At 41.4% G+C, this 27,058-nt stretch overlaps 1 protein-coding gene and 1 long non-coding RNA gene across 4 annotated transcripts in view; one reads left to right on the top strand and one right to left on the bottom strand.

The window, feature by feature from the left end:
* FBXL7 (F-box and leucine rich repeat protein 7) overlaps positions 1 to 11,035 on the bottom strand; it is a 436,417-nt gene extending 425,382 nt beyond the window's left edge. For 2 of the 3 annotated variants that reach the window (XM_007188244.2, XM_007188243.2), the window contains exon 1: positions 10,457 to 11,034. Coding sequence is in view for 2 of the 3 variants with exons in the window: in XM_007188243.2 (XP_007188305.1) it covers positions 10,457 to 10,493 (37 nt within the window). In the remaining variant the exon portion in view is untranslated. Of the gene's footprint in view, positions 1 to 10,456 lie in introns of all 3 variants that reach the window. The other variant, XM_057540507.1, reaches the window with a different exon arrangement.
* A 125-nt stretch (positions 11,036 to 11,160) lies between these two features.
* On the top strand, positions 11,161 to 26,523 carry LOC130707270 (uncharacterized). The gene is made up of 3 exons (XR_009007169.1): positions 11,161 to 11,379; positions 12,695 to 12,806; positions 26,390 to 26,523. It is a non-coding gene; the product is annotated as an uncharacterized LOC130707270 (long non-coding RNA).
* The last annotated feature ends 535 nt before the right edge of the window (positions 26,524 to 27,058 follow it).

Raw genomic sequence — 27,058 nt, 5'->3', positions numbered from 1 at the left:
AAAATACTGTCACAGGGCTTCCCTGGTGGCGCAGTGGTTGAGAATCCGCCTGCCAATGCAGAGGACATGGGTTCGAGCCCTGGTCTGGGAAGATCCCACATGCCGCGGAGCAACTAGGCCCGTGAGCCACAACTACTGAGCCTGCACGTCTGGAGCCTGTGCTCCGCAACAAGAGGCCGTGACAGTGAGAGGCCCGCGCACCACGATGAAGAGTGGCCCCCGCTCGCCGCAACTAGAGAAAGCCCTCGCACAGAAACGAAGACCCAACACACCCAAATATAAATAAATAAATAAATTTTTTTAAAAAATAAAAAATAAAAAAATAAAATACTGTCACAGATGCCTGGTGATAATACCCTAGGTATGATTATATTCTTTTTTCTTGTAGCATTCTAAGGGAAGCCATATTATGATGGAAAGTGTACTAAATTTGGAATCGGAATGACCCCATCTATTCTCAACTGTAAAATCAAGGCAAATCATTTAACCTGCCAAGGCCTCAGTTTCCTCATCTACAAACTGGGGATCATGGCAGACACCCCTCCCACAGTCCCTGTGATGATAAATGAGATTAATTTCTGAAACGCTTTATAGTTTCCAAAGCAATTTCCTAGACATCCTCATGGAGAAGTCTCCCAGAGGCTAGCAAAGATAAAGGCAAATACAAATACATATTGGAATAATTCCCCACACTAATGGCTGTTTCAAATCCGTACTTTTGAAACCAGAGGGAAATACAAGATATAACTTATAAACTATTTAGGAAGGAAAACGTGCGCACCTCTTTCAGTTCTCCGTTAGCTTTTGTTTGTGAGCAGGTGGCCGTCCCAGGTCAAAAGCTATCCTGGCACCAAGATAATTTGCTAACGCTCTGGGGCGAAGTGGGACAGCCTCCCAGCTCTACTAGGCGCTCTGAAGACTCTACAGAATATGCTAATTATCTTACAGGCTGCCATTCTCAGAGACACTAGTCAGCCTGCCAATTTGTCAGCAGATTGGTGCCTAATGAGCAGTTAATTGGCCCTTGGGAGAGCCAGGTAAAGTGAGTTGAAAGTTTCCTTCCAAAGATGTCTCTCATTTTTGCTCACCTCATCCATACATAAAACTGTCACTTTCATTTTTAACGGGCTACTTCCGCAGTCACTGCAATCCTTTGAAACACACAAACAAAACAAAGATCAGGAAAGACTCTGGTTGCAACTGACATGCCCACGCAGGAGGGGGTCAGGGGCACAGCGGAGAGGGGCACAAAAGCCAGCACAGCCACAGGGATTTCAGACTGGACTGCACCACTCACCAGCTCTGTGCCCTGGGCAGTCAGTCCGCCTTGCCTCGTAGCTCCTGTGTTGGCAACTGCAAAATGGGATGATCTGTGCCCGCATCCCAGGCTGTCTTGAACTACAGGAATGAGTGTGTGTAACATGCTCGGAGAGGGAAGTAGCATCTACTAACTGCTCAGTAATTGTTACTATTACTGAAATGACTGAAAATACAGCAAACCTGGCAACAGCCAAGCCTACCAAGTATCTATTAGTAATTGTTTTTGTTCCTTGAACTAAGATATTTGTAAGAAAAGAGCACTGAGTAGAACAGTGATTCCATTCTTTACGGTAGAGGGCAATCAGTGCCCTAACACCAATTCTCTCTGAATTTCTCCTCTTCTTCCCTCTCCTCTTATTTACGTTTCTTCCCCTCCACCCTCAGTCTCATACCTGTTAATCCTCTCCCTGGGGTCTGAGCCACCTCCGACAGCTGGACTGTGGAAGGCCTGGCCTTAGACTTGGACCTAACCCAGAGGCTCCTGAGATTCAATTCGAGTACTCCATCGGGTCAAAGGTTCAACTGCACATACAACGAGCCTTTTCCTGACTTCTCCGCCTTGCCAAAAAGTGGGTGACTCGCAGCCAGAAGGTCAATCCATGAGCAGAAGAAAAATTCCTGAAATTTTTCTCTAGAAATTCTGATTGCCTTTCCACTGCTACATCTGCTTGGAAAATGCAGCACAGGAATTTACCACAGAAAGGGTAGCAAACAAAAAAATGTTTTAATAACATTTCTACACGTTATAACATTTAATAACATTTCTACATGTTATAACGTTCTAACATTTCTGCTCAAGGCTTCTAAAGTTACCATTATGAGTTCGTGCAGTGTTAACAACTGTTTTTCATTTTGTTACTGGTTTAGAAGTTAAATAGGGATTGATAGAGTGAGCATATCTAATGCACAACCGAATAAAGATTTACGGCTCCAGACAAAGTCGACACTCCTTCACCCAGGGAACGGGGAGAATGGTGACCACGTGTTTAGATTTCATTACTCAGGAAAATTCAGAGATGGTTCATAATCATTCGTGTCAGAAGTCTGAAAGTTGTACGTCTTTGGGGTATGAACTGGCACATTTAAAAAGCATCTGCCTGCAGGCTCCCATTCTCCTTGGTTGCAGGGTACAGGTGTGGTGAGGACCTAGGCTGGTCAGATGCCCCTGCGCCTCCTCTGAAGCCTTCCAAGGTCCTCGCTTACAGGTCCCACAAGAACCACTTCCCATGGAATAAACGACATCCGAAATGGAACATGAAGATTTTCGGGAAAAATTAGGGAAAGACTCCTAACAAAAGATTTAGTTTCTCCCAAGAGTGTAAGTGACTCCCCCTCCAATTTACCTGTTTCCCTTTTTTAATTGAAGTATAGTTGATTTATAATACCATGTTAGTTTCAGGCATACAGCACTGTGATTCAGTTATATATATATATAATATATATATGCATATATTATATAATGTGTATACATATTTTTTTTCCTTCAGACTCTCTTCCCTTATAGGTTATTACAAAATATTGAGTATAGTTCCCTGTGCTATATAGTAGGTCCTTGTTGGTTATCTATTTTATATATAGAGGTGTGTATATGTTGTTATTGTTGTCGTTGTTTTAGAAAATATGTGCATCCTTTAGATGTTTGGGGAGTTGCAGATATTGTCCAGTGCTGTCATTATTTAGAGCTGCTCTAGTCTTATGCCCACTTCCCACTTATCACTTACATTCACACACATCGGAAAAGTAGGGTCCCTCTGTGAAACAGCATTTATCATCTTGTTCTGAAATCACTGGCCTCCCTGCCTAGCTTTTCAGTTAGATACTGAACTTCCTTAAAGCAAAAGTCTTATTCTATCTAGAGATTTAACGCAGTGAGTAGATGGAAGAAGAGGTCTAAATTTCTGTAACCAAAACCCAAAAAAAGCCACATTCTGGGAAAGTTCAGCAGATATGGACTTTATCACCACGTGGCAGAACTGCCTGTCTAGCTCATGCACAGAAGACATGGTGCTGAACAAAAAGGAGCCAGGGCTCCTTGAGAAAAATGATGTCTTTGTGAGGTTCTAGTCAATTTGTAGCTTCTGATCAGATGTCACTAACCAATGATGCCAATTAAGTCTTATCAACAAAGCTAAAACATTAATTCAAGATAGTCAACACAAGCGCAATTCAGGGTCTTGCTTCAACTTCAGGAGATCTACATGTTTTAGGGTCATAATAAAAGGCACAGTAGGTAGAGTCCATATCCATTACTGCACTGAAAATAGGACATGTCATTTATCAAAGCCAATTTTTGGCTCAGGAGATTATGTACCACCGAAGGCAGGGAAACAAATAAAATCAGTTGATTTTCCAATTAACATCTAAATATATCTAAAAAGACATAAACACATACATGTAACAGAGAGAGAAAATTAACCTAGAGGAAGTGGGGATAGTACTTTTCAACAACTACAAAGATAGAAACGTATTAAGGGGGGGAAGTAGCAATATGAGTTCAAATCAAACAATAACCCTTCATCAAACATAACTGCAACCCACAGACACAGAAAACAAATTTATGGTCACCAAATGGGAAAGGGGGGAGGGATAAATTAGGAATTTGGGATTAACATATACACACTACTATATATAAAATAGATAACCAACAAGGACCTACTGCAGAGCACAGGGGACTGTTTTGTAGAGCACAGGGAACTATTTTGTAATAACCTATAATAGAAAAGAATCTGAAAAAAATAGATATGTATGTATGTAGAATTGAATCACTTTGCTGTACACCTGAAACTAACACAACATTGTAAATCAATCATACTTCAATTTAAAAAATAAATAACTGCACATGGCAAATTGTTTGCTAGGGATCTTGGTGTAGGGTCCTATAGTAGACCCCTTAGTTGATGCAGAAATCTCTAGCACAACAATCTTTACTGTGATCCCCCTTCCCATGTGGGAGGACTCACTTCCTCATTAGGCAGCCAGTCTCAGATGTGGGCAGCTCTAATCATTAGCTCGTCCTCAGACTGAGTCAAAACTACCTACGTGCTAGTAACTTACATATCTTGGTCTTTGCTCAGCACTCTGAAATTTAACCTTCATCATGACAGCTCTTCAAATATTATTTTTTAAGGTATTAAGTTTCTAAACTTCATTTATCCCCTTCTTCATTATTCAGAGAATTAATTCACTCTAGATTTTATTCAAGATACTGTCACATATTTTACTACATTCCAAATGCCATGGTGTGTGATATCTAGGAGTTTCCATCAGTCAAAGAGCCAAGCCAAGTAGTCTAATCAACTTCCAGACACACCACTCAATAAGGGCTAAGGGTAAAAGGGATTATCAATTACTCAACATCAACCCAGAATTCATTCTGTTTCAAAGGGCAGAGAGAGCTGAAACAAAGTTGCCGTGAGTTGATTCTTAAGGAGAACGAAAAGTTACCTCTCTTCTCTTTCTGTTTTAAATATGCAAAAAGATTCCTCAAATCTCTGAAAACACACTGTCAGACTAAAAATGGTACTGATAACGTCACTAATGCTTTGATTTGAGCCAAACAGTGGAATCACGATCATATATCTTCTGATTTTCATCAGAATGAATTTATTTACTGGAGGCAAAAGATAAAGAGCTACATCCAACTAAGAATTACAGAGACCTTTGGAGAGATCTTCGGCTGAGCAGTCACACATCCAGTAAGTCAGGCAACATCTACTGGTTGCAGAATGAAGGGCAATTTCCTAGGCTCACCCTCCCCTCCCTACAAAAGCAGTCACAAACCATCTGCTAGAATACCATTGGATAAAACATATTTGTAAAGACGCTAGGCAAAAAATATGCCCAGTGGCCAGACTGACTCTGTTCCACTCTAGCTGACTACTTACAGAAGACTGACCATGTTACACTTTTACACCTGCACGAAATGATGATGCAAGCCCTCCGGCATAAAGAGTATTCACTCTGGTAGAACACAGTGGTTGAAAGGAACAGTCAACATGCTACATGGATCCTCAGGGCTTAGTCCCTCACTTCTTTTAAGTTTCAGTCTAAATGCCAATTTTTCCATAAGGCCCACAGTGACCACTCTAATTAAAATTGCCACACCCTTCTCTTCCCAACTCCCATCAGTCTTTTTTTTTTTTTAAATGATTTTTTAGATGTGGACCATTTTTTTAAAGTCTTGATTGAACTTGTTACAATATTGCTTCTGTTTTTTATGTTTTAGTTTTTTTGGCCAGGAGGCATGTGGGATCTTAGCTCCCCAACCAGGGATGAAACCGGCACCCCCTGCGTTGGAAGGCCAAGTCTTAACCACTGGACCACCAGGGAAGTCCCCCCATCAGTCTTAATTTGACAATTTTCTTTATGCAGAGACTTAGCCCCTTAGAACTTACCATGTGGTTTACTAAATGACTGTGCATGTGTGCACACATGTTAACTGTTCCATTTCACCTCCCTCCCAACACACGTGGACACATGCACACAGATGAAGATAAGATTCACCAGGACAGGATCTTTATCTGTTTACTGTTGTATTCCAAGAATCTAGAGGAGTTCCTGGCACATGGTAGGAAATAAGAAGTCAACATATACTGGTTGAATGAAAGAATGAATAAGTAACTGGGCTTATACTTGGCCCTGAATCCCAATTCCACCTACGCTACCTGTAACAGGATCTTGGGAGAATGACCATCCTCTCTGCACCTCTGTTTCCTCAGCAGTAGAATGGAGACATAGGAACACCTGCCCCATAGGATCAGGATTGTCATGAGAATTACACTGTAACAGGGAAGAACAAAATCTAACTCCGTGTTGGATCTGTTTCTTTTACTTTAACCTTTGCTCTCCTGTTGCTTTTTTTTACTATAATCACTAAAATGATGTTGTCTATAGCTATTAGCATACCTAATGGCCTCCCTCAGGGAACCCTGCCCCTCTGCCTAAATGTTAAAGTGCCTTTGTTCAGTTCACAGGGAAACATTCTGCCCACCTGTGAATGGCTGCAAGAAAGAAGAAAGTAACACATCCCCTCCCTGAGGCTGGCCAAACTAGGAGATGTTTTGCAAGACTTATGGCCTTTTTATTTTACTTCCTCACCTCCCCGCCTTCTCTGTTCTATAAGAGAAACTAGCATCCAGACCCCATAAGATGGTACTCTGGGACCCTAGTCTGCCATCTTCTTGGACGCCCGGCTTTCCAAATAAAGTTGCTATCCTTGCCTCAGTACCTCGTCTCCCGATTTATTGGCCTGTCGTGCAGCAAGCAGAGTCAGGTTGGACTCGGTAACAACAAGAGCCAGTGTACGTGAAGGGCTCAGGATCATGCTTGGACAAAGTAAGCATTCAATAAATGTTACTTGCCATCGTTATTATTCTTTCAAGATATGCTTCCCAAAGTGGTGATGGACTGGTGATGATTTATGCTCCCAGGCAACATATCTGAGAAGCACAGATCTGAAATGGTGAAAAGGGACTCAGGGCGTTGATAGAGCAGCAGAGCTACCAAGGTCAAGCCCCATCACAAGGCCTCAGCAGCTCCAATTCAACGACAGGCAGGATTTTACAAAGAAGCTGTTAACAGTGTAAGGACAACAGACTCAGCCCTGCTGGAGTAGAATAAACATAACAACGAAACCACCGAGTGAGTGAGGGTGAGGCTGGAAACCTTAAAAGGCAGGAAAGGCAGCTCCTCTCTCACTACTTGAACAGAGAGATTTGTTTATTTGGTTTAACTGGAGTCAAAGCTAATGGTTCTAATGGCTTTGAATCACCCCAGCTTATTCTCCAGATTTCTACACATGGGCTGTAACTTAAATTTTATGAAAGAAGACAAAGAGAAAAAATCAGCCCTCCATAATAAGAGTTTACTGGAACATACTAATCATTTAGACATTCGCTTATATTTCTAGAAAGCTGAACATCAGCAGTGGTGTGGCAACTTTTTGCTGGAGCAAAATCCAAGTCTGTCTAAAGGCTGCGGACTAAATCCTTAACCTGAACGTTCACTAAGTATTTAGGAAAACAAAACACTGGAAACACCCACTATTGATAAACACATAACTTTAATCTCAGGAGAAAAAGCAGAGATTGATTGAGTTAAGAGAGGAAGTGGGAATGAGTAAGGAAGATAGAGATGAGGGTAAAGGGGATAACAAAGGGATTGGGGCATCTACTGATTTCAGGGCAATAATAGTCTTAACTTCCCTATTTATTACAACATGTCTTCCCAAGGCGAATCTCTGTTAAGTGGTCCATTAAGGCATTATAAGAGCAAACTAAAATGAAGGACTGCATGTTCAAGGATGAGCATGACAAATAAAGCCAATTAAAAAAAAAAATTCTCTCCTCACTCTACAGAAGAAAGGCCTTAAGATTTGGAGACAACTGAGCAAGGTCACAGTAGCTAAGTTGAAGCTGGAATCACATTTCTAGACTCTCAAGTCAATGCTTTGCATCCCATACCAGAACTGCCTCGAGCTTTTAACATGCATGTGGTTCAGATTCTGCATTTCTGACAAGCTCCCAGGTGATACTGCTGCTGTGGGACCTGGAATGATGCAGAAGTAGGAATTGCACCTGCTAAGGTAAGTCTTGGGAATATTTTTTTTAACAAAAAAGATATTTTCCAGGAGCAGGAGAAAGTGAGATTACAGATGAAATACTGAAGTTTTGAAAGTTCTAATAATTCACAACAATATCTGTAAAATTTCAGGGCCATTTACATGGTGGTGTCAGCTCCACTAGTAAGTAAAATATACTGAAGTTACAGTTTTTTAAAGTATACACGAACACCAATGTTTTATAGTTGGGGGATCTCTCACTGAGCCATTCTGTGGATCCGCATTTGTTGATAATTTGAAATATACCACACCTAAATTGCACTAAATCTATGAAACTCTCTTAATTCTCAGTCTGCTTTGATAATAGAAATACTATGTCTAGGGGTTGCTTTCACTTTCTTTGAAAGTTGACATTGTAGATAAGAAAGATTTAGATAAGGATTTGGTGTGGCACTAACACACCAAATTCCGAAGGCTTATCTGCATAGATTTTACCATCCCATAGCACAATGTAATAAAGCTGACCATACCCAACTACATATATTATAACCATATAATACATTACATATATTATAATGACATATATTAGGAGAGGCCCAGTGTAACTGGGGAGAGAAAAGATTTTTGAAAAGCTCTTGTTATTCGATTTCTCTATTTTCCCCCCACCTATCACAGAGGAATGGCGATGCACTTGAAGAGAGTTGATGAACGCTGAACACAACGTGTCCCTCCAGCCAAAACTCAGTTACCTCCCAAAGCTTCCTTTTGGTCCCCTTGAATCAGCTGAGCCCAAGAGATTTTTCCTGTAAAAAGTCCACAGTGTATCTAAATCAGATCCCAGTAAAATTTCCCTTCAGCTGAAGTGAAAATGCAGAGGTAGCATTTACGGATAACAGCTGGAGAACATTAGTTCTCTGTCTCTCCTTTCCTCTCCCAAGGGTTGAAACCTCCACTGTTCAGACAGGAAGTAGTCATACACCACACACTGTACAATGCAAGAACGCTGGGATCTCAGAACAAGTTGCAGAGGATTAGGAAGAGTGTGAGGGGTTTTGTTTTAGAACACAGAGCAGTGACTCTGTGTTCCTCTTGGGGTGTCCATTCCCCCCCCCACCAGTGTTCAAATGGCATAATGTATGCACACCCAGAACTGACAAGCACACACTTCATTCCCTGAAAGCTTCTTTAATAACTCAGCGTAAGGACGCTTAATCTTTCTTTTTTCCACAATTTTTAAAAACATTTACTTCAAGAAGTTTTGGGGGGTGGCCAAGATTCTCCAATAATCTTTTTTGGCATAATTTCACGGCTGCTCTCTAAAAAGACCACCTTTCAACTTTTTAAAAAAGAAATTGTCAGGAAAAAAAAACCTCTTTCACATAACTGCCCAGAATAAGGAAATATATATATTTCATATATATATATATATATATATATATATATGTGGAATTCAAAACATGATGCTCTGGAAAAGAATGATTTAAACAAAAGGTTCTTGTGGATACGGTTTTTTAGGGTCGGTTTCTGCTGTAATTCCACAAAGCTGCTGAGAAAGAACACAGACGCAAACATGGGGAGAGACGTCCACATTCTGTGGCCACAGCTCAAAGTTTTGAAGAGGATGATAGGAGTTTCCCTAACACCACAGGCTGAAGAGCCATTCTGCATTCCTACCAGTCTTCAGGCGCTGGACCCCGTTTCTAACCGCCGGTCCTCTGGGGGCGGGCTGTAAAACCAACCCTGTCTCTTCCACTCCCCTCCAGCCAAGTTCACGAAAAGACAAACCTTCCTAACTACTGAACTGCGGGAAATGCCTTTGCCGTATGCATATGAGGGGCATGCAGTTAATCAACCGGGTTGCAACACTACGGTTCTATGCAAAGGGCGGGGAGGGGCGAGGGAGAAGCCAACCCACATATCCATCATCCTTTTAGGAGTAGGTGGAGTTTAAAGTTTCCCCAACTTCCAAGTTCCCACTTGACAGGCAATATTTCTGTGCAATTTCCAGCCACACGTAACAGATGGTCCTCTGCCCGTCTCGAGCCCCGAGAGAGCCCAGACAAAGCCCCCCGCCACTCCTCGCCTCACACGGCCCCTAGGTGGTCAGTTTTACGAAGCTGTCAGCTCGGGGGGCAGCGAGCAGAGAATGGAAACTTAACTTCTTCCAGAAGTTTTTCCTGCTACAGGAGAGTCCCGGGGACTGGTGCACAAAGGCCTGGGAAAATTTTCACTGCGTTGTTTTTCCAAAACGTCTTCCGCCCTCTGCCAAACCATCATCCGAAACCCCAGATGCCCAGGGAAGGGAAACTGAGGCACATGGTTTCAGAAAGAGACAGAAATGCAACTCGAGCCGTCCCAAAGGCAACATGGGAAGTTGGTTAGAGAGACCCCCGCGGTGGGAAAGCATCCTCGGGGCGCCGAAGTACTCAGAGCCAAAAGGGAAGGTGACGGCCCAGACAGGGTGCCAAATGGGGATGCGCCCCGGCAGCGTGCGAGAATCTTCCTTCCCAGACGGGAGGGCGAGGGGAAGGGAGGGGAGCGCGACTGGGGAGTTGTGAGGACTGGCGGCCCACTCACCCTCACTGCCGTACTGTTTGCCATTGTTCGCGCCCATCCTGCCGCCGTCATGCCCGCCGTCTCCCTGGACACTCCATAGGTGGGGCGCACCGCCTGCGCGCTCCGCCAGAGGAAAGCCCGCCCGACGGGACCTTTAGCTGCGCATACCCCACGCTCCGGGGCCGACCTCCGGACGGGGGCGGCCCCCGCACTCCGGTGGGAGGGGGCGCTCCGTCCCCTCCTGGTACCCCCGACTGCGCCGGGTGGGGCCGGGGGGCGGCCGCCGCCCTTAGAATCCGCGTTCGGGGCCGGTGGGCGCAGCGCCGCGGAGAGCCCGCGCCCCGGGGCCGCCCAGAGGCTCGCCGCGCCGCCGCCGCCGGGTCCCCATCCGCCCGCCCCGATCCCCCAGCGGTGGACGCTGAGCCGCGCGGGCGGCCGGGGCTCCCGGGCTCCGCCGCTTCCTCCGGGCGCTCCTGCGCACCCGCGGCTTCCCCGGGGAGGGCGCGGCGGCCACTTGTTGCGGGTGCCCGGAGCGAGCAAAGACTCGCGGCCCGGCGCCGCTCGCCCAAGGGCCGGACTTTTGTTAGCGCCAGGCGCCTCCTCTCGCCGCCCAGCGTCAATCACAGCTGGAGCCCCGGGGAGGAAGGCCGGCCCGGAGATGCGCGGCCTTTTAAAGGGGCAGCGCGCCTTTTCGGGGCTCCGGCTTCCAGCCCCAGGCTCGGCGCAGGCCCTGCGCGCCACCAGCGAATCGCTTCGAGCGAAGGAACACGCTCTTGGCTCTATTTTACTATTGTTCTTTTACCGGCTGGGCCCCTAGTTAGTAAGATGAGCTTCCGGGCGTCGTTTGCAATCCCTTGGGTTTGCCTGCAAATATGGCCTATTTTAGGTGTGGTGGCATTTAAAATCAACACGCATCAGAGGCTGAGTCTGTCTGACAACTCCACGTAGGCGTGCTGGTATCCTCCTGCGGCTCCCACGTTTGGGACTGAGGCGGGGAGACGCGAGGGAGGGGAAACTTGAGCGGAGCTTAAGCGGGGAGTCACTGCAGAGCCAAAGAGATTCCCCGCCCCGGTGCGGAAGGTTTCCTGGCTCAGAACTTTTAAGAGCTTCCGAGCCAGGAAGTGTATTTTCTCCGCGTTTCTATGATTTTTTTTTTTTTCTTCTTGTGGTTGGTGTTAACCTTTGTTTAATACATTACAACCTCTTTTGGAGGTTTATATGGCACTTCTAGAGTCTTAAAGTGGCCCTTTGGTGTTCCCTCCTTTAAATGGAAAAAGGAAATTCTTTCTAATGTTTTATTCCCTTCCCATGTAAGCACCTAGATTTTTATAACATTGCATCTTAGTGAAGACCGGGGCATTCACAGCACAAATTACTTTGTACGGAAGCAAGCACACAGCGCGATTTCTCCTTATAGGTGTTTGTTAGATGTTTTAAGTTAAATTAAACTTATATAGTGATGCATTTATGTGTATATGTGTGTATATATATATATATATATATATATATATATATATATATAATATATAAGCATTTATGATACCTGAATGGAGAGCCAGGAATTTTGTAATTACCTTTTTCTTAAAAGGCTTGCAACCACATGCAGAAATTGTCAGTGACTTGACCTTCTGTAGAGTCTATTTGGGTAATTTCCTTTCATTTAATACAATCTTCTTTCTTAAAGATAAGCTAAAATATCATGTTTCCAAATTTAGAAATCTAGATCTGTTGTTCCGGAGAGATCATATATTGAAAGAAAAATAATAAATTCATCTATTTTCAAGGACCGGATTAAATAGTTTTGTGTGGTACCGATAACACTTCAGCTGTCCCAGTTCAAAGAGATTAAGAGCTGTATTTCAATTCATCTTTTCATATATATAATCTAGCACACTGCCTGGCCAATAATATGTTTCCCATATCTGTTGAGTTAAATTAAAAACTTGTGTCACGGGCCCTGTATAGGAAATAAGGGTGTCAAAAATGTGGAAGAGTTAAATGGGTTTTCAGAGACTCCACCTGAAAATATAAACTCAAGCTAGAAATGAACAGATGTCTACATTATCTTCATCCAAAGTGGGTCCCTGCTCACCTGGTCCTTGTGATTTTCCATCACCATGTTGGGACTTGCCCTGGATCTAACCCTGGATCAGATCATTCTTTGGAGACTTAGTTGAAGATTAACCCACTGTAAAGTAGTGGAACAATGGACGCTTATCTTGATATTTGGTACTGAGTTGACAACTTGCTTCCTTATAGGCTTTTATCTCCCTGATCCTCTCAGTCCCTCTTTTGACGTCTACAAATCAGGAAAGTGATCAGAGAAGAAACTGAAGCTCCAACAGTTCAAATGTCTAAAGTCACCTACGTGGTAAGTGCCACATGGCTTCAGGTTCTCAGGCCCTCTCCTCCCCACTCCCCTACTTCTCTTGACCTGGCCATTATTCAACTTGGAGTCACTGTCTCCCCTTTTGGTTGAGTCACCTTCCAGGACCTTTAACATCAAAGCAAAGGTAACAGTGAAAAGTAAATTGTAGAGAGTAACCACATATATCTCCTTTGAAATTAAAGTCTCTAAAGATTTTCAAGGCTCTGTTGCCTGCTGTAAAAGGGAACAGAGACAATCCAGTTTAAGAAATTCCAGTATAAAACAAAAATAGGAAAAAAAACTTGATTTTTAACATCCTTCTGATTATAAACTGTAAATACATGTTGTCAGAGTCACTGTAAAATCTTGGGGAAGAAAAGAAAGAAAAGCACTACTTCTGCTTAAAATAAAGGTGCATTCACATGTATATATGTTTTGCATTTCAAAAGTAAGATATTGTACACATATATGATTTTAGCAAGAAATTCCAATCTTTTTACCTAGCTGCCAAACTGAAACCCCACCTTTCAAGCCTCTTGAGAAAAGGATGGTGGGTTTTTCACCAATGGGTTCTGAATAACTAGCACAGTTCCTAACACAATGTACTCACTCAGTAAAAGCCTGCAGAAGGAATGAATGTTGAACAAAGAGATAAAATGATTTAAATATTGTTCCACTCTCTCTCCCTGCCTTTTTCAAGAAGCCACAATCATTGAAAATATTTTAAAACTCAGTTCTGAAATAGATTTGTGTTGAAATGCCTGTATTATCCAAAAGCGGAAGTACTGTTTTTTAATTAATATAAATTTATTACCCAAATATAAAGTTGGATTCTTGGCAAGACTAATATTTGTTTCAGATAGAAAATGAGGGTAAACGTGATTATTATGCCCACCCCAGAACATTTAATATATTATTACATAATCTGTAATATTAGAAAAGTAAAACAAAGAACACGCATTAATTTTATTATTGCAACTGTGCTGTTTTGAATTAAGTGTTTTGCATGTTTCGCTTAATGTTCATAACTTAATCAGGCAGTGCTTCTAATAAATCTTATAATGATGACAGCAAGATTGGAACTGAGATCTATTTACAAAGCCTATGATATTTCTCACTACTTTCTGCTACCAATTTTGTGCCATCACTTGCCACCCTAGTTTTGGAGGAAGCCTGGTTTTCAGTGGAGATACTATGTATTTAACTTAAAAAGAGTGTAACATCTTTTGAAATCTGCTAAATTTAATTAGATTTCAAGACACCGTATTCATTTATGCCACATGAATCTTCATCATAGCCATAATGATTAATGGCTGGATATTTTAGATAAATAACTTAGATATTTTAATCATTATAAAGTAAACAGATAGCTTAATAGGATGGGCACTTTATATAGGACTCTTGAAGCTCTCTCTGCTCACAAAAATTCCCTTAACAGCTCTGGGAAACAAAGTAGCTCTAATTCTAATATATTGAATTGGCTCTAATTCAAAATATTACAATATTCACATACTCCACCAAACCATTGCACTTCCCCCTTGACTGTACATTTAGCATGCAACTTCATATTGCTTTGTCCTTTATCAGGCAACCATCCTATATATCAGGAGGTAAGTCACCCGAGATCCCACAGTAGCCCAAACCAGCATCACAAAGTTCATGTGCTTAGCTCAGAGTATTATAGCAGTCATTCGGAGTCCTAACATATTTAATTATCTGATTTCTTAGAACACAGCAAAATAGAAGCAAGGCATTAGAAAGAGTATTGCTCAACATATTTGAGAAACTATGAAAAGTTACGGCTCCTTAAAAGTAGGGTAATGAGAAAAATCTCTAAATGGAAGATGGAAAAACTGAATAAGGAAAACAGAAACAAGAAACTGATGAAAAATCCGGGGTGATATAAGCATGGGTTATTGTCTTAGGTAAGGTAACATTAGCACCTGTAATAAATAAACCTCCAAATTTTAGTGACTTGGCTTAATACCATAGAAATCTATTTCTCACTCATAAAGCAATCTAAGCACATGTGACTAGTCCACTGGAGATTATGCTCCACACAGTGATTCAGGTATCCAGGCTTCTGCTCTTATAGCTCCACCAACCACAACATCGTCCACGTGCAGCTGGCTTAAGACACAAAGGGTAAGTGGAAAGTCATACCCCATCACATCTGCTCACATTCCACTGATGAGAACACGTTCAGTGGCTTCATCTGGCCACAAAGGAGTCTAGAAAGTGTAGTCTCTGACTGGCCTGCTGTCCCTAGCAACACCCCACACTGGGGGAGGGGGAGCAGTGATATTGGTGAACATGCATGTAGCTTAACATTCTTGAATGGCCCCTGAAGAGAACACTTTATTGTTACTAATACATGTAACCACTACATGTCATACACTTCGGTGGGCTCACCCAACCCACATCTGCCCTTCTCCCTCGCCTTCCTCTTCTCTTTAGGTCAAAAGGTAAATACTTGTTTTCCCAAAAGCCCCAGTAGTTAAGAATGGCCATATGGCCATGTCTTGGCCAAGGAAGTGTAAGCAAAATTCACTAGGAGCACCTGGAATAGATTTTTGCTATTGAAATAAAATCCAGAGATAGTTCTGCCACTATTTCTTCCCTCTTCTTCCTACATTCAACTCCACTGTTTTTTGAAACTGTGTCAGCATCTTGTGAACTTCAGGGAAATGCCAGGAGAATTGTAAGGATGGTGACCTGGAGTCCTGAAGATACAGAGCCCCTGAGGCAACGCCAGCAACTTCCTACTTCCAAAGTCCCTGTAATGGAAGTATAAAAACTGTTACTTAAAGCCAACTGCATACCTAAGAGATAACACATTTTGTTCATTTAAGAAGGAAGAAAAAAATAGATAATATATTTCCATCCTTAATAGTTAAAAACAGTATTAAAATACATTGATGCTTAAATGAGAAATTTTTAATTATGTAGAAAATATACATACACAAAACAGAAAATTTTCCATACTACTTGCCCCTGAAAATGTCACTCTATTCACTTTCCATCATATCTAAATACACTATTGTATATATGAATAATATACATTTGCTCAACATGAAGAAATAGTATTTTCAATGTCTTTATCAAAACTCAGTCTGTATTTAAAGCCAAAATCTTATGTCATGTAGAAAAGATGCAAAATAACAAAGGAATATTTCTCTCTCAACTATGGATAATATAAAACTTTCCTGGAATTCAGTGTGACTTTCTTGAAAAAAAAAAGTTTTAATAGAGTTTATAATTTGTTTAAAGTGGAAACGTGTGCATTTGTTCTCTGGCAGCAATAAATTAATTCCCTGATATAAGCAGTTTTCACATATGTGTCACCTTTCTCTACAAAACTCCAAGGGCTTTCACTATTGGACAAACTCTCCCCATTTCCCAGCTGTAAGTGGGCACTTAGGGTGTGATTGGAAAAGACTTCGTGACTTCAGCCTTGTGGTCTTGAGGGTTGTGAAAACTAGGATAATAGCCAATGGTTTTATAACTGGTAGTTGCAGCCCAGCTGCACAAAGTTCCAGGATGGTCCAGTACTCACATCAGCAGGAATTCAACACTGTTCCAAGCCGTAGAACTACTACAGTGAATAAGGTACCAAGTCTCTGCTTTTACAGAGGTAGAATCATTCATGGGTAGAGACAGACAACAAGCACATTCACATATAAATAAATAAGTTCAAATAGTGAAAAAATGCCATATAGAAAATAAAGCAAGGTAATGGTGTATAGGAGGTGATTTCTGTGACTGGCTGCTATGGCTAGAGTGATCGGAGAAGGTGTTTCTGTGGATGCAACATTTGTGCTGAGATTTGAACTCTGAAGAGATGTAGCCATGTGAAAGTTGATGGAAAGAATATTCCAGACAGAGGAAAGAGCAAATCTAAAGTCCCTAAGACTCGAATGAGCTTGGCATATTCCAAGGCCAGGAAGGGGGCCAGTGTAGCAGTCAGCTATTGCTCTGATAATGTTATGTAACAGATTATCCCAAACTCAATGTATTTCTTACTTGTTTTGCTCACAAGTCTGCAGGTCTGTAAGGGCCACTTTAATTTAGGCTTGTGGGTGAGCTGAGCTTGGTGCCAGAATTCAGGTCAAGTTTCAAAGTCCCTCTGGAGCCCAGGCCAAGGAGGCTGAGGGTCCCTAGTGCATGCCTTCCTCATGGTGGGTCTTAGGACTCAGAAAGGCCAGGCCAAAACTTGCAAGCACGTTTTAAACTTCCACAAGCATCAAAACCAAAGTCACATGGCCAAGTCCAAATCCAATGGATGAGGGAGATGCTTGACCCACTTCTGTGCATTGCAAGGTCACTTGACAGAAGGAGGGAGTGAGGAATTAAGAAAAACATTCTCATCTACTGCAGCCAATATGGACAGAATGTTGTGAATAAATGTAAACTTTACAGGTTTGCTGGAAAAGGAGCAAAAGTCAGATTATATAGGATTTTGTAAGCATGATAATCATTTTGAACTTTGTTCTAATTATAAGGAAAACAGAGAGATTATTAGTTGAGAACTAATTTGATCTGACTGATACTTTTCAAATCATCAGGGTTTATTGTGAAAAACTGGCAGATCTTAGAAGCCCAGAGATGTGTTAAAAGGCTTCTGCTATAGAAGAGGTGAGAGAACTTTGACTTCTGTTAGCACAGTAGTGAAGAAGGTAAAAAATGGCTAGATTCAAGATGTATTTTGGAGGTAGAGCCAACAAAACTCACCTGATTGTGTGTTTTATGAAAAAAGAGGAAAATGAAAGATGGCGTCTAGGTCTTTGCTTGAGCAAGAGAGAGTGGAGGGTCATTAGGGCAGATGGTGGAGAAGCAGTTTAGAACTGGTTGTCTGGAGGGGGATTTTGGTACCCAGAAATTTGTTTTGGACACATTAAACTTGAGAGAACAACTAGACACAACTAGAACAACTAGAAAATGAGATTTTAGGCAACAGTTCAGTTAATGAGTCAGGTCTTGTGGGAAGAACATCGCTGGATATATCTGTTTGGAAAGCTTCAGCATATAGAAAGTGAAGTCTTTCCCCAAATTTTGCCCTCACTTTGGCAGGCTGGAAGTGCCTGGGTATTACCAATCCCTCCCACCCCCGGCAGCCCTCAAGCAACAACAGATGAGAAACAGTGTGTAGATACCCCTGCTCCCATGTCGTTGGGTGGGATGATTCTGAAGCTTGTGTCTTACACTGTTTCCCAGCATTTGCCCCTGGGATTAAGCTCCAGGCACCCACAGTGGTAGCTGGCTTGATAAGATGCCTTTCCCTTTCCCCGCCCCACTTTTCTCTGGGGTTTCCTACACTTACCAAATAAGTTACTTGCACTCAAAACCTTGTTTCAGGGTCCAGTTCTGGAGAATCCTAAATTAAGACATCAATTTCTCCTACTTTGCTCGATCATCCGATGATCTTTTAAACAAGCTGCATAATTTCCCTTCCATCCTTTGACCCCAGAAGCCTATCATTAAAGACTTTTCTTGCATTGCTGTTGTACTTTTCCCTCTGCCCATTCTGTCTTGACCTCTCACAGCTGGGTTCTCCCCTCCACTGCTCCACCAAACCTCTCTTGTCAGCGTGCTCATTGCTTACTTTTCTCTTTTTTTTTTTTAGTTAATTTATTTCTGGCTGCGTTGGGTCTTCGTTGCTGTGCGTGGGCTTTCTTTTTAGTGGCGGTGAGCGGGGGCTACTCTTCATTGCCGTGTGCGGGCCTCTCATTGCGGTGGCCTCTCTCATCTTGGAGCACTGGCTCTAGGTGCACGGGCTCTAGAGCGCAGGCTCAGTAGTTGTGGCGCACGGGCTTAGTTGCTCCTCGGCATGTGGGATCTTCCTGAACCAGGGCTCGAACCCATGTCCCCTGCATTGGCAGGCGGATTCCTAACCACTGCACCACCAGGGAAGCCCCTCATTGCTTACTAATGGTTGAGTTTCAGTTCTTCTCTTGCTCGACTTGTCAGTTCCATTCAACTCAGTTGATCTGCCCCTTCTTCTTGAGGCTCTCTCTTCTCTTGGCATCCAGAACCTACACTTCCCTCTTTTTCCATCTACCTTAATGTCAGCCCCTTCTCCTTCACGTTAATGTGTTCCTACTTATCTCCCAGCCTCTAGATTTCAGAGTAATTAGTACAAGCCTCAGTCTTTGTCTTTTTTTCTTCATCTGCATTCATTTTCTTAGTGACCTCACCCAGTGTCATGGCTTTAAAAGGATTATTTCCTATTTAAAAGGATCTTCAAAAGGATTATTTCCCAATTCTCTAGCCCAGGTCTCCCTTGAATTCCAGATCAGTATATCTAACTGTGACTCTGGCATTCCCACTTGAAAGTCTAATAAATATCCCAAGCTCAACATATCCAAAACCAGACTTGTTTCTTCTATTGTATTCTCAGTAAATGGCAACTCCAACTTCATATTTGCTCAGGCAAAAACTCTTGGTATCATCCTTGGCCTCTCTCTTTTTCTCACAACCTATCAGAATATTATGCCTGCTCTACCTTCAAAAATGTTCAGACTGCAGCCTCTCATGTCTCTACCCCCATTGTGCAGTCCAGGACACTACTATCTTGCCCCAGAAATATTACTATAGCCTCCTTACTAGACTCTCTGATTCTCCTTTCAATATATAATTTTCAGCATATATTCCCTGAAAAAGTCAGCTAGAATGACCCTTTTGGAACAAATGAAGCCATGTCCCTCCACTGTTCTAAGCTTTCCTCTGTCTTCCCATCTCATTTAGAAAAATAGCCAAAGTTCTTATAATAGCCACATCTAGGACTTCCCTGGTGGTGCAGTGGTTAAGAATCCACCTGCCAATGCAGGGGAAATGGGTTCAAGCCCTGGTCTGGGAACATCCCACATGCTGCAGAGCAACTAAGCCCGTGAGCCACAACTACTGAGCCCGGGTGCCACAACTACTGAAGCCCACGAGCCTAGAGCCCGTGCTCCACAGCAAGAGAAGCCACCGCAATGAGAAGCCCGCGCACCACAACGAAGAGTAGCCCCCGCTTGCTGCAACTAGAGAAAGCCCACGTGCAGCAACGAAGACCCAACGCAGCCAAAAAATAATTAATAAATTAAAAAAAAAATTGCCACATCTGTATTTACTCTTTCTTTTTGTTTAATTTTTATTGGCATAACGTTTACAATATTGTATTAGTTTCAGGTGTACAGCAAAGTGAATCAGTTATACATATACATATATCTACTCTTACCCACTCTTTCTGTTATTGATATGAACTCGTTACCTGCTTTGCTCCCAGACTCTCAACCTGGATTCTTGACTTTCGCTCTTCAAACTTATGGTCCCTGCCTTCCTTATTCCCCCAGACCTGGGGTACCAATGATTCCCCCCAACACCGCATCTTCTGTGACTTAGTCCTTTTCTTGTCTGGAGCCATTCTCTTGCTTTGTGTGTTTCCTGACTTTTCCAACTTTCACCAGTGATTATTTTTAGCCTCTGTGTTTGGGGAAGGGGGACTGCCAGCCCCAATCCTATCTAACTATTCTCCTGAGTTTGTCTTGACATCCAGCTGCCAAAGTTACTGCTTTGCTATTTACTCCGAGATAACTGTGGTTATACTTGGGGTAGGAAGATCTGTATTCACAGGGGCTAACAACCAAATTGCAGGGTGGTTTTCTAACAGCATGGCCTATCACATCTTCCCACAGACTTGTAAACCCCAGGGGGAGAATGCCTCATGGATCTTCATCACAATCTACAAGTTTAAAAGGGATAAGAAATTTCTTAGGGACCCCTTACATTGTAAAGTGTTTGGGGTTCCCAAGAGTTGGAAATTACTGGCTTCTCCTCCAGTCCTCCACAAAGTTATTCCCAGGCACTTGGCTTAATTGCTCTGCCCAATCACTTGTGCATCCCTGGGATTGTCAATGTCAGTTACCAAATCAGATACTTAGCATACATGTGATAATTCACAAAGCCACTTACTGAACCTCATAGTTTAATGGTTGTGTTTGGCCCCTCTGCAGAAGTTCCTAAGCTTTGGCAGTTTGCCTATATGAATTCTTTAGTTAAGTGTTTTTGATAATGTATACATGGCAAGTTTGATTGAATATCTCTTAATGCCTTCAAATATTCACGAGTCCTGAAAAGTGAGTAAAGCCACTGTTTTTAAACTGCAAAAGCATTCCCGTTTTCACATCAGTCCTGTTCCCATCCATCCCACCAACATTTGTTGTTGTCTTCTAATACACGATACACTAAACATTTGCATTCTCTAAACAAAATTTTAAAGCTCCAGTAAGTGTTTCAGTTTAGCCTGGCTCCAGTGTAGCAGTGGGCTTTTCAATTTAGCAAAACTATAAAATGACAACAGAGTAATTCTGGTGAACTAACCAGCTTGTTAAAGGGAGATACTACTTGCACTTTCTTTGGGAAATGGTAGTTTCTAGTTTTATCAAAACACTATTTTCTGTGATGTAAAGGGATTTTTCTTTTATTTCCTCCTATCTTTTCTCATGAACTCATAATATAAAAAACACGTATAAGGCACTTCAGAGGGATTTGGGGGTAAAGAAGAGTTAGTATATGAGGGAACATTTGCTTCTGAGTTTCATTTTTCTCTATTCGTACTGTTTAGATTAGAAGCAGTATGGCTCACAACCAAAGAACAACTCTCTCCCTCTTTTCCCCAACCTCATTTCTACCCCTTAAATACATACAAACCCAGATACCTTTCTTTACGTGAAGAATTTCTACTTGTCTTTCAAGGAACAGTTCTAATAATTTCTTCATGTTGAGGGTGTCAGTAACTTCCTTCCATGCCTCTCCTACCCAGTCACTTATTTTTCTGTTCACACTATGTTTTCTATGTATTACTACTTATCATTTTTGTTAGTTGTTTACATATATTTGTACTGGATTCTGAGATTCTCGAGGGCAAAGACCATATTTTTTTTTAATGTTCAGTACATTATATTCAGCATACAATAAATGAATAAATTGGTGACAAACTGAGTAAATGAATTGGAATTTGTTGCTTAACGAACAGGAAAATAAATAGAATTGACAAAAGGGTCTCTGTGGTAAAAATATTCTTGGGTAAACGTTGGGTTAAAGAGGATTCTGCTCTGCAGGGTTTCTCAGTGCTTTAATGTGCGCTGTCATTCTCCAATGCCATCCTCATCCCCCTCAACACTGCCCTTGACTTTTATTTGTTCCAACCAAGCAGCAACTAAATGAAAGAGGAAAACAGACATCTCTCATATGTCATCTGTAAGGCAGGGCCCCAAAGATCTCACTCATTCAGTTAATCAGAAATTCAGTGAAGAACACCCACCAAGATGGAAATTCATCATCCACTAGCAAATTACAACCAACGTAAGGCTGAGCCCAGCCCCTACTGCTGGGGATGGAAAATGGGAAACAGTTTTAATATAGTTAACCCATCATGGAAAATGTTTTCTGAGCTACCAGTCACCTTTTCCCATTTGAAGGCCAGCAGCGGGATTTCTGCTGGAGACATTGCCATTTTCCCCATAAAACATTAGAAAGTTGCCAAGTCATAACATTTTTTTTTTCAAAGGTTCTTTTTTTTTTTAAATTAATTAATTAATTAATTTTTTTGGCTGTGTTGGGTCTTCGTTTCTGTGCGAGGGCTTTCTCTAGTTGCGGCAAGTGGGGGCCACTCTTCATCGTGGTGCACGGGCCTCTCACTATCGCGGCCTCTCTTGTTGCGGAGCACAGGCTCCAGACGCGCAGGCTCAGTAGTCGTGGCTCATGGGCCTAGTTGCTCCGCGGCATGTGGGATCTTCCCAGACCAGGGCTCGAACCCGTGTCCCCTGCATTAGCAGGCAGACTCTCAACCACTGCGCCACCAGGGAAGCCCAAGTCATAACATTTTTGAAACCAAAGTTCTTGGGAATCCAGTTGTTCTTGGACCCCTGGCTTATTTCCTATCAGTCAAGCTAAGAATCCAGAATTTTTGGTTTTCTTGATCAGGAAAAACCAGCAGCACTTCTTATGCCTTAATTCTCTTTGTTTCCCTAATACTTTCCCCCAAAATCTTGCAGGTCTTGAGAGGAATTTGGACCAGCTCATACAGCTGTTCTACTAATTAATTCACAGGACATTACCATTAGAGAAATTTAAAGGACCCTTAGCTATAAACAATTTTGAAAATCACTGTACTGACTAATGCGTTTTGAAGGAAAAAATATGTACTATCTCAATAAATATAAATAAATAAATCTTGAGGAAACAGATTGGTCTACTTTCATTTTGTAATGTAAGTTTTATTCTGAACAGGAAATTTAAATACAAATAGCTAATTTAAAAAGTCAATAATAGCCCCTAATATAAAATTATCTTTGGCTTGACAGGTATTTTACATTTGTGTATTTTTATTTTTAAAAAATAATATTCTAAGTAGGGAACTAAGATTATTAATGTTAAGCCTCATAAAATGGTTAAAATTTACACAAAAGGTGAAATTCCCTCCCAGAATTATCAAAATCTGAAGTTCAAAATTCTTGAGAGACAGTGTGTAGTCAGAATGGGCATTGGCTCTATTATGTGATTTTATCAGCTGAAAAGGACAATATGAGCTTGGTCCTATTATCTCCCCAATAGTTGCTGAAACCAGGGGTTTCTCTCCATTTAATCCATTCCATTGAGTCATGAAAAAAGGAGATGGATCATTGAGTCCAGAATGTCACCATTGTGTCCTCCTCCTCCTTTCACCCACCAACAAGTCTGTGCTCCTCTCTTCTTTTTATTTTTCTGTCTCCCAATCAGTTTTGAGCTCCTGGAGACCAAGAACCAAGAACTGTGCTTGGTACATAGAATAAAATCTACCATTAATTGTTAAAGGGATAAGGAGAGTAAGGGTACGTAAATCATAATATAGTCCTTCTATGTGATAGACACAATGCAGCCATTGAAAATAGCATTTCCAAAGAGGTCCATGTTGTTGAAAAAAGATCAAAATATTCCTTAAAAAAAACAAAAACAAAAAACCAAAACAGTGGGTATAGCAGATCCAAGTTTAGAGAAATAAGACTGTTAATTAACAAGGATAGAGTCATAGGGTGGTGATGACATGGCTACAGTAAAACCCCAGTTTTTACTGTAAAACTTATAGCTTCACATGGCATTTGTGGTTGGGTAAGTTTATATGAGTGTGTTTCATATTTTATTTACATTAACTATTTAGTAAAGTATACATGTTTCTTATTCTATTGTAGGTGTCTGGGCATTCTCATACTTTTCCTTGTCTTTATGCAGGCTGAAGTTAAAAATAAAAAACAAACCCATTTCTTCTGCAACTGTAAAGGCACATAGGGGATTCAGGTGAACCTCAAACAATAGTTTCACCGAAGGTTCTGGTGCCCAGAGCAGACATGACAGGTAGGCAGCAGCCCTTTTAGAACACTAGTCTCAATAATGCTGTAACTCTTGGTTGGATGAGCGGCACGTTACGAGAGACCACTTTTGATCCACCTAAAATTAGGTCTTAGGAGTTCAAAAGAGGGAGAAGGAAAGGGGGAGGAGAAGAAAATATCTATTAACGAGCATTAAATATTACTTTTCCAGTCTCTCAGCAGAAAGCCTAAGAACATCTGATTTTCTGTTATAAAGGAAAACCTCTGAGTAATATAGCCCGCACATAATCTCATACTTAGCACCATGTTCTGACAAATGCAGAAACTAAGTGATTGAATACTTCAAAATAGCTTCCTTCTTTTTTCTCCCAAAAACGACTCAAAAACACCATTTGTCTGGAAAATACTGACCATGCACAGTTATGGTCCCTGGAATGTAAGAGTTCAGTAGGATTCTACAGCATTCTAGATTTCAAGCAACAGAACCTGCTAATATTGTTCTCTTTCCCCTTTGTCTAATTCTCACTCGACTTTGCCACTCATGGAATTTTCTTTCATTGTTTATAAAATCGCTCTGTCCTTACTGAAGTGTAGAATTAGAGACTTTGCTAGAGAGGAATACACTGTAACTAGGTACAGTGGATAATTATCTTTTATCTGAGAACGGCTTGGTCGTTTTTAGGGAATATTGACTTTTACAGTTAGTTGAGCGTAATTCTTTTTTTAACTTAAATACACATAGAGAAAGAATCCCCTTCAGTTCCTTCCCTTCTTCCATACTTCCTCCTTTCTTTTCTTTCCAGGATGTTCCTTTTGGCTCAACAGTCACTCTTAGCAGAGAGATACAGACATCTAGACCTTGGATTTCATGACTATTCTCTCTCCAGTGCTGCCTTAGATGCCTTCTGGCAGCAGCTGATGTACTTAGAATAGAAGGCTCTCTAGGCAAAAGCATATTCAGCTAGCTGTAAAGTTCTTCTTAGAAGGGGGAAATAAGAAAATATGATTTTTGAGACTTAGAGTGAGAATTTTATCTGGCATCATTTTGTTTATAAACCATTTTTATTCTCAGTTAGTCTCAATTTTAATGGTGTTTGTTCACCTTTATTTGCTTCTAGAGGGCAGTTGGTCCTTTTACTTATATTAAAGCTATACTGACTTTCAGATCTTCTGCTTGAGTCGATAGCCTCTCAATTAGATGCAACTATCCCCGAGCAAAGCATGACAAATTCGGCTTCTTACTTTGAAATCCTTCTCTTTTATCATCATCAATGCCTAAATTATAGCCTCTAACTGTACCTACTCAGACTCCAATTATATTACATAAATGCCTAAATTGTGTCATATCTTTTGCGACATGTTATTTCTGTAATAATGTCCATCTTTTCAGCTCTTAGCCAGAGTGAAAGGGCAATATAATCCAAAAAAGAGTGTCTGGTGTGTTAATCATTAATAAATCTGAAAAACATGTGTTTGATCAAGGCCATCTTTTCTCTTTGAGTAATTCTTTTTTTTTTTTTTTAACATCAGCAAGTTCTTCTGAAATTCATGATTGTCTCTCTGAAAGCTCTAATAACCGGTGTTGATTTCAAAACAGGCACTGGCCGATACTTTGTTACTTATAGTAAACCCCTAGTTGGCATTTGCGTTGATAATCAATCTTTGTTTGTTGCTTAAACCATTCAAAATTCCTCCGATATTTATGATTTCATTAAGTAGAAGATGCTGCATGCAAATAAGTACACTTCAGTTACAGAAAGCAGCTGTCAGAACACATTTATATTCCAGCAGCAGAGAAGAAATTAATCTCACAGTGGCTTCAATTCAAATTGGTATGATATTCCAGTAATAAATTCCCTGCCCAGATGGAAATATTTTCTTTATCATAAATATTTTAAAACGCTTGATCTGTGTTAAAGTTGTACAGGACTGAAACTGATTTTAGATATTTTAAATATTTTAAATCAAGCCCCAAATAGAAAAAACATTTTGGTTTTGTAGAATCCATTTAAAAATATTTTCAAATTTTATATAGGTTCATCCTATCATATACATTCTGTAACCAAAGAGAAAAGCTCATCAAATGCTAATCTTGTCTGATTTGGAGCACCCAAAGAAAGCCCACATTTCTAGCTTGTATTAATTATATTTCTGTCCTATGTTTTAATGACACTAGTCATTCCTTTAATATTGAAATAAATTCTGAAAATAGCTCTTACTCTTTTCCTTCACTTATAGGATGATTTGTGGAAGAAGAGGAGGGAGCAATGATCACAGAATGTAAATGCTAAGAAACTGAGGTCCAGAGCCACGGAGCGCCTTCTGCAAAGTAAGCAAAGCAGTTAATAGCAGGGCTGGGACAGTAACACCCAATACTCGATGCAGAGAATAGTGTGCTTTTCAGTACTTTTTGCAATTTTAAGCAGCTGGTTCTGGTATAGTTATTTGTGTGTGTGAGTGTGACAATTCCCAGTTCCTCCACCCTAACTGTTAAATTGTGAGTCAGTCCAGCAACAAGTCTCCCAAGAGCATCATGAGACAGTAGAGGACATGCAGGTCCGCAGAAATGACTTTATACTCTTCAGCTTCCCTAGAATATGAATCGAGAATTAGGCATTTTGAGAGACTCTGCTTCTAACTCTAGCCATCACTGGAGTAGATCTTCTTCTCATCTAGACTGCTTAGAGATTAGTGGCCCCTCATAAATCACCACAGTTCCATCTTTCTTCTGAACCAATACTCTGAAATCCTCCAGGTGATAGGTAGCCCAGAGGAGAAACACAACCCCTAAGGGTGGGTTTGTATCTTTGGAATCCTCTCTTGACCTTGACTCTCAAGCCGAGGGGACACGTAGGTCTGGACTTCAGAGTCCGCTTTAACATTCAGATGTCTGAATTTAGAAGAGTT

This window comes from Balaenoptera acutorostrata, chromosome 2 (genome assembly GCF_949987535.1).
Source record: "Balaenoptera acutorostrata chromosome 2, mBalAcu1.1, whole genome shotgun sequence".
Classification (NCBI taxonomy): domain Eukaryota; kingdom Metazoa; phylum Chordata; class Mammalia; order Artiodactyla; family Balaenopteridae; genus Balaenoptera; species Balaenoptera acutorostrata.
This window is presented reverse-complemented; position numbering and strand designations above follow the sequence as displayed.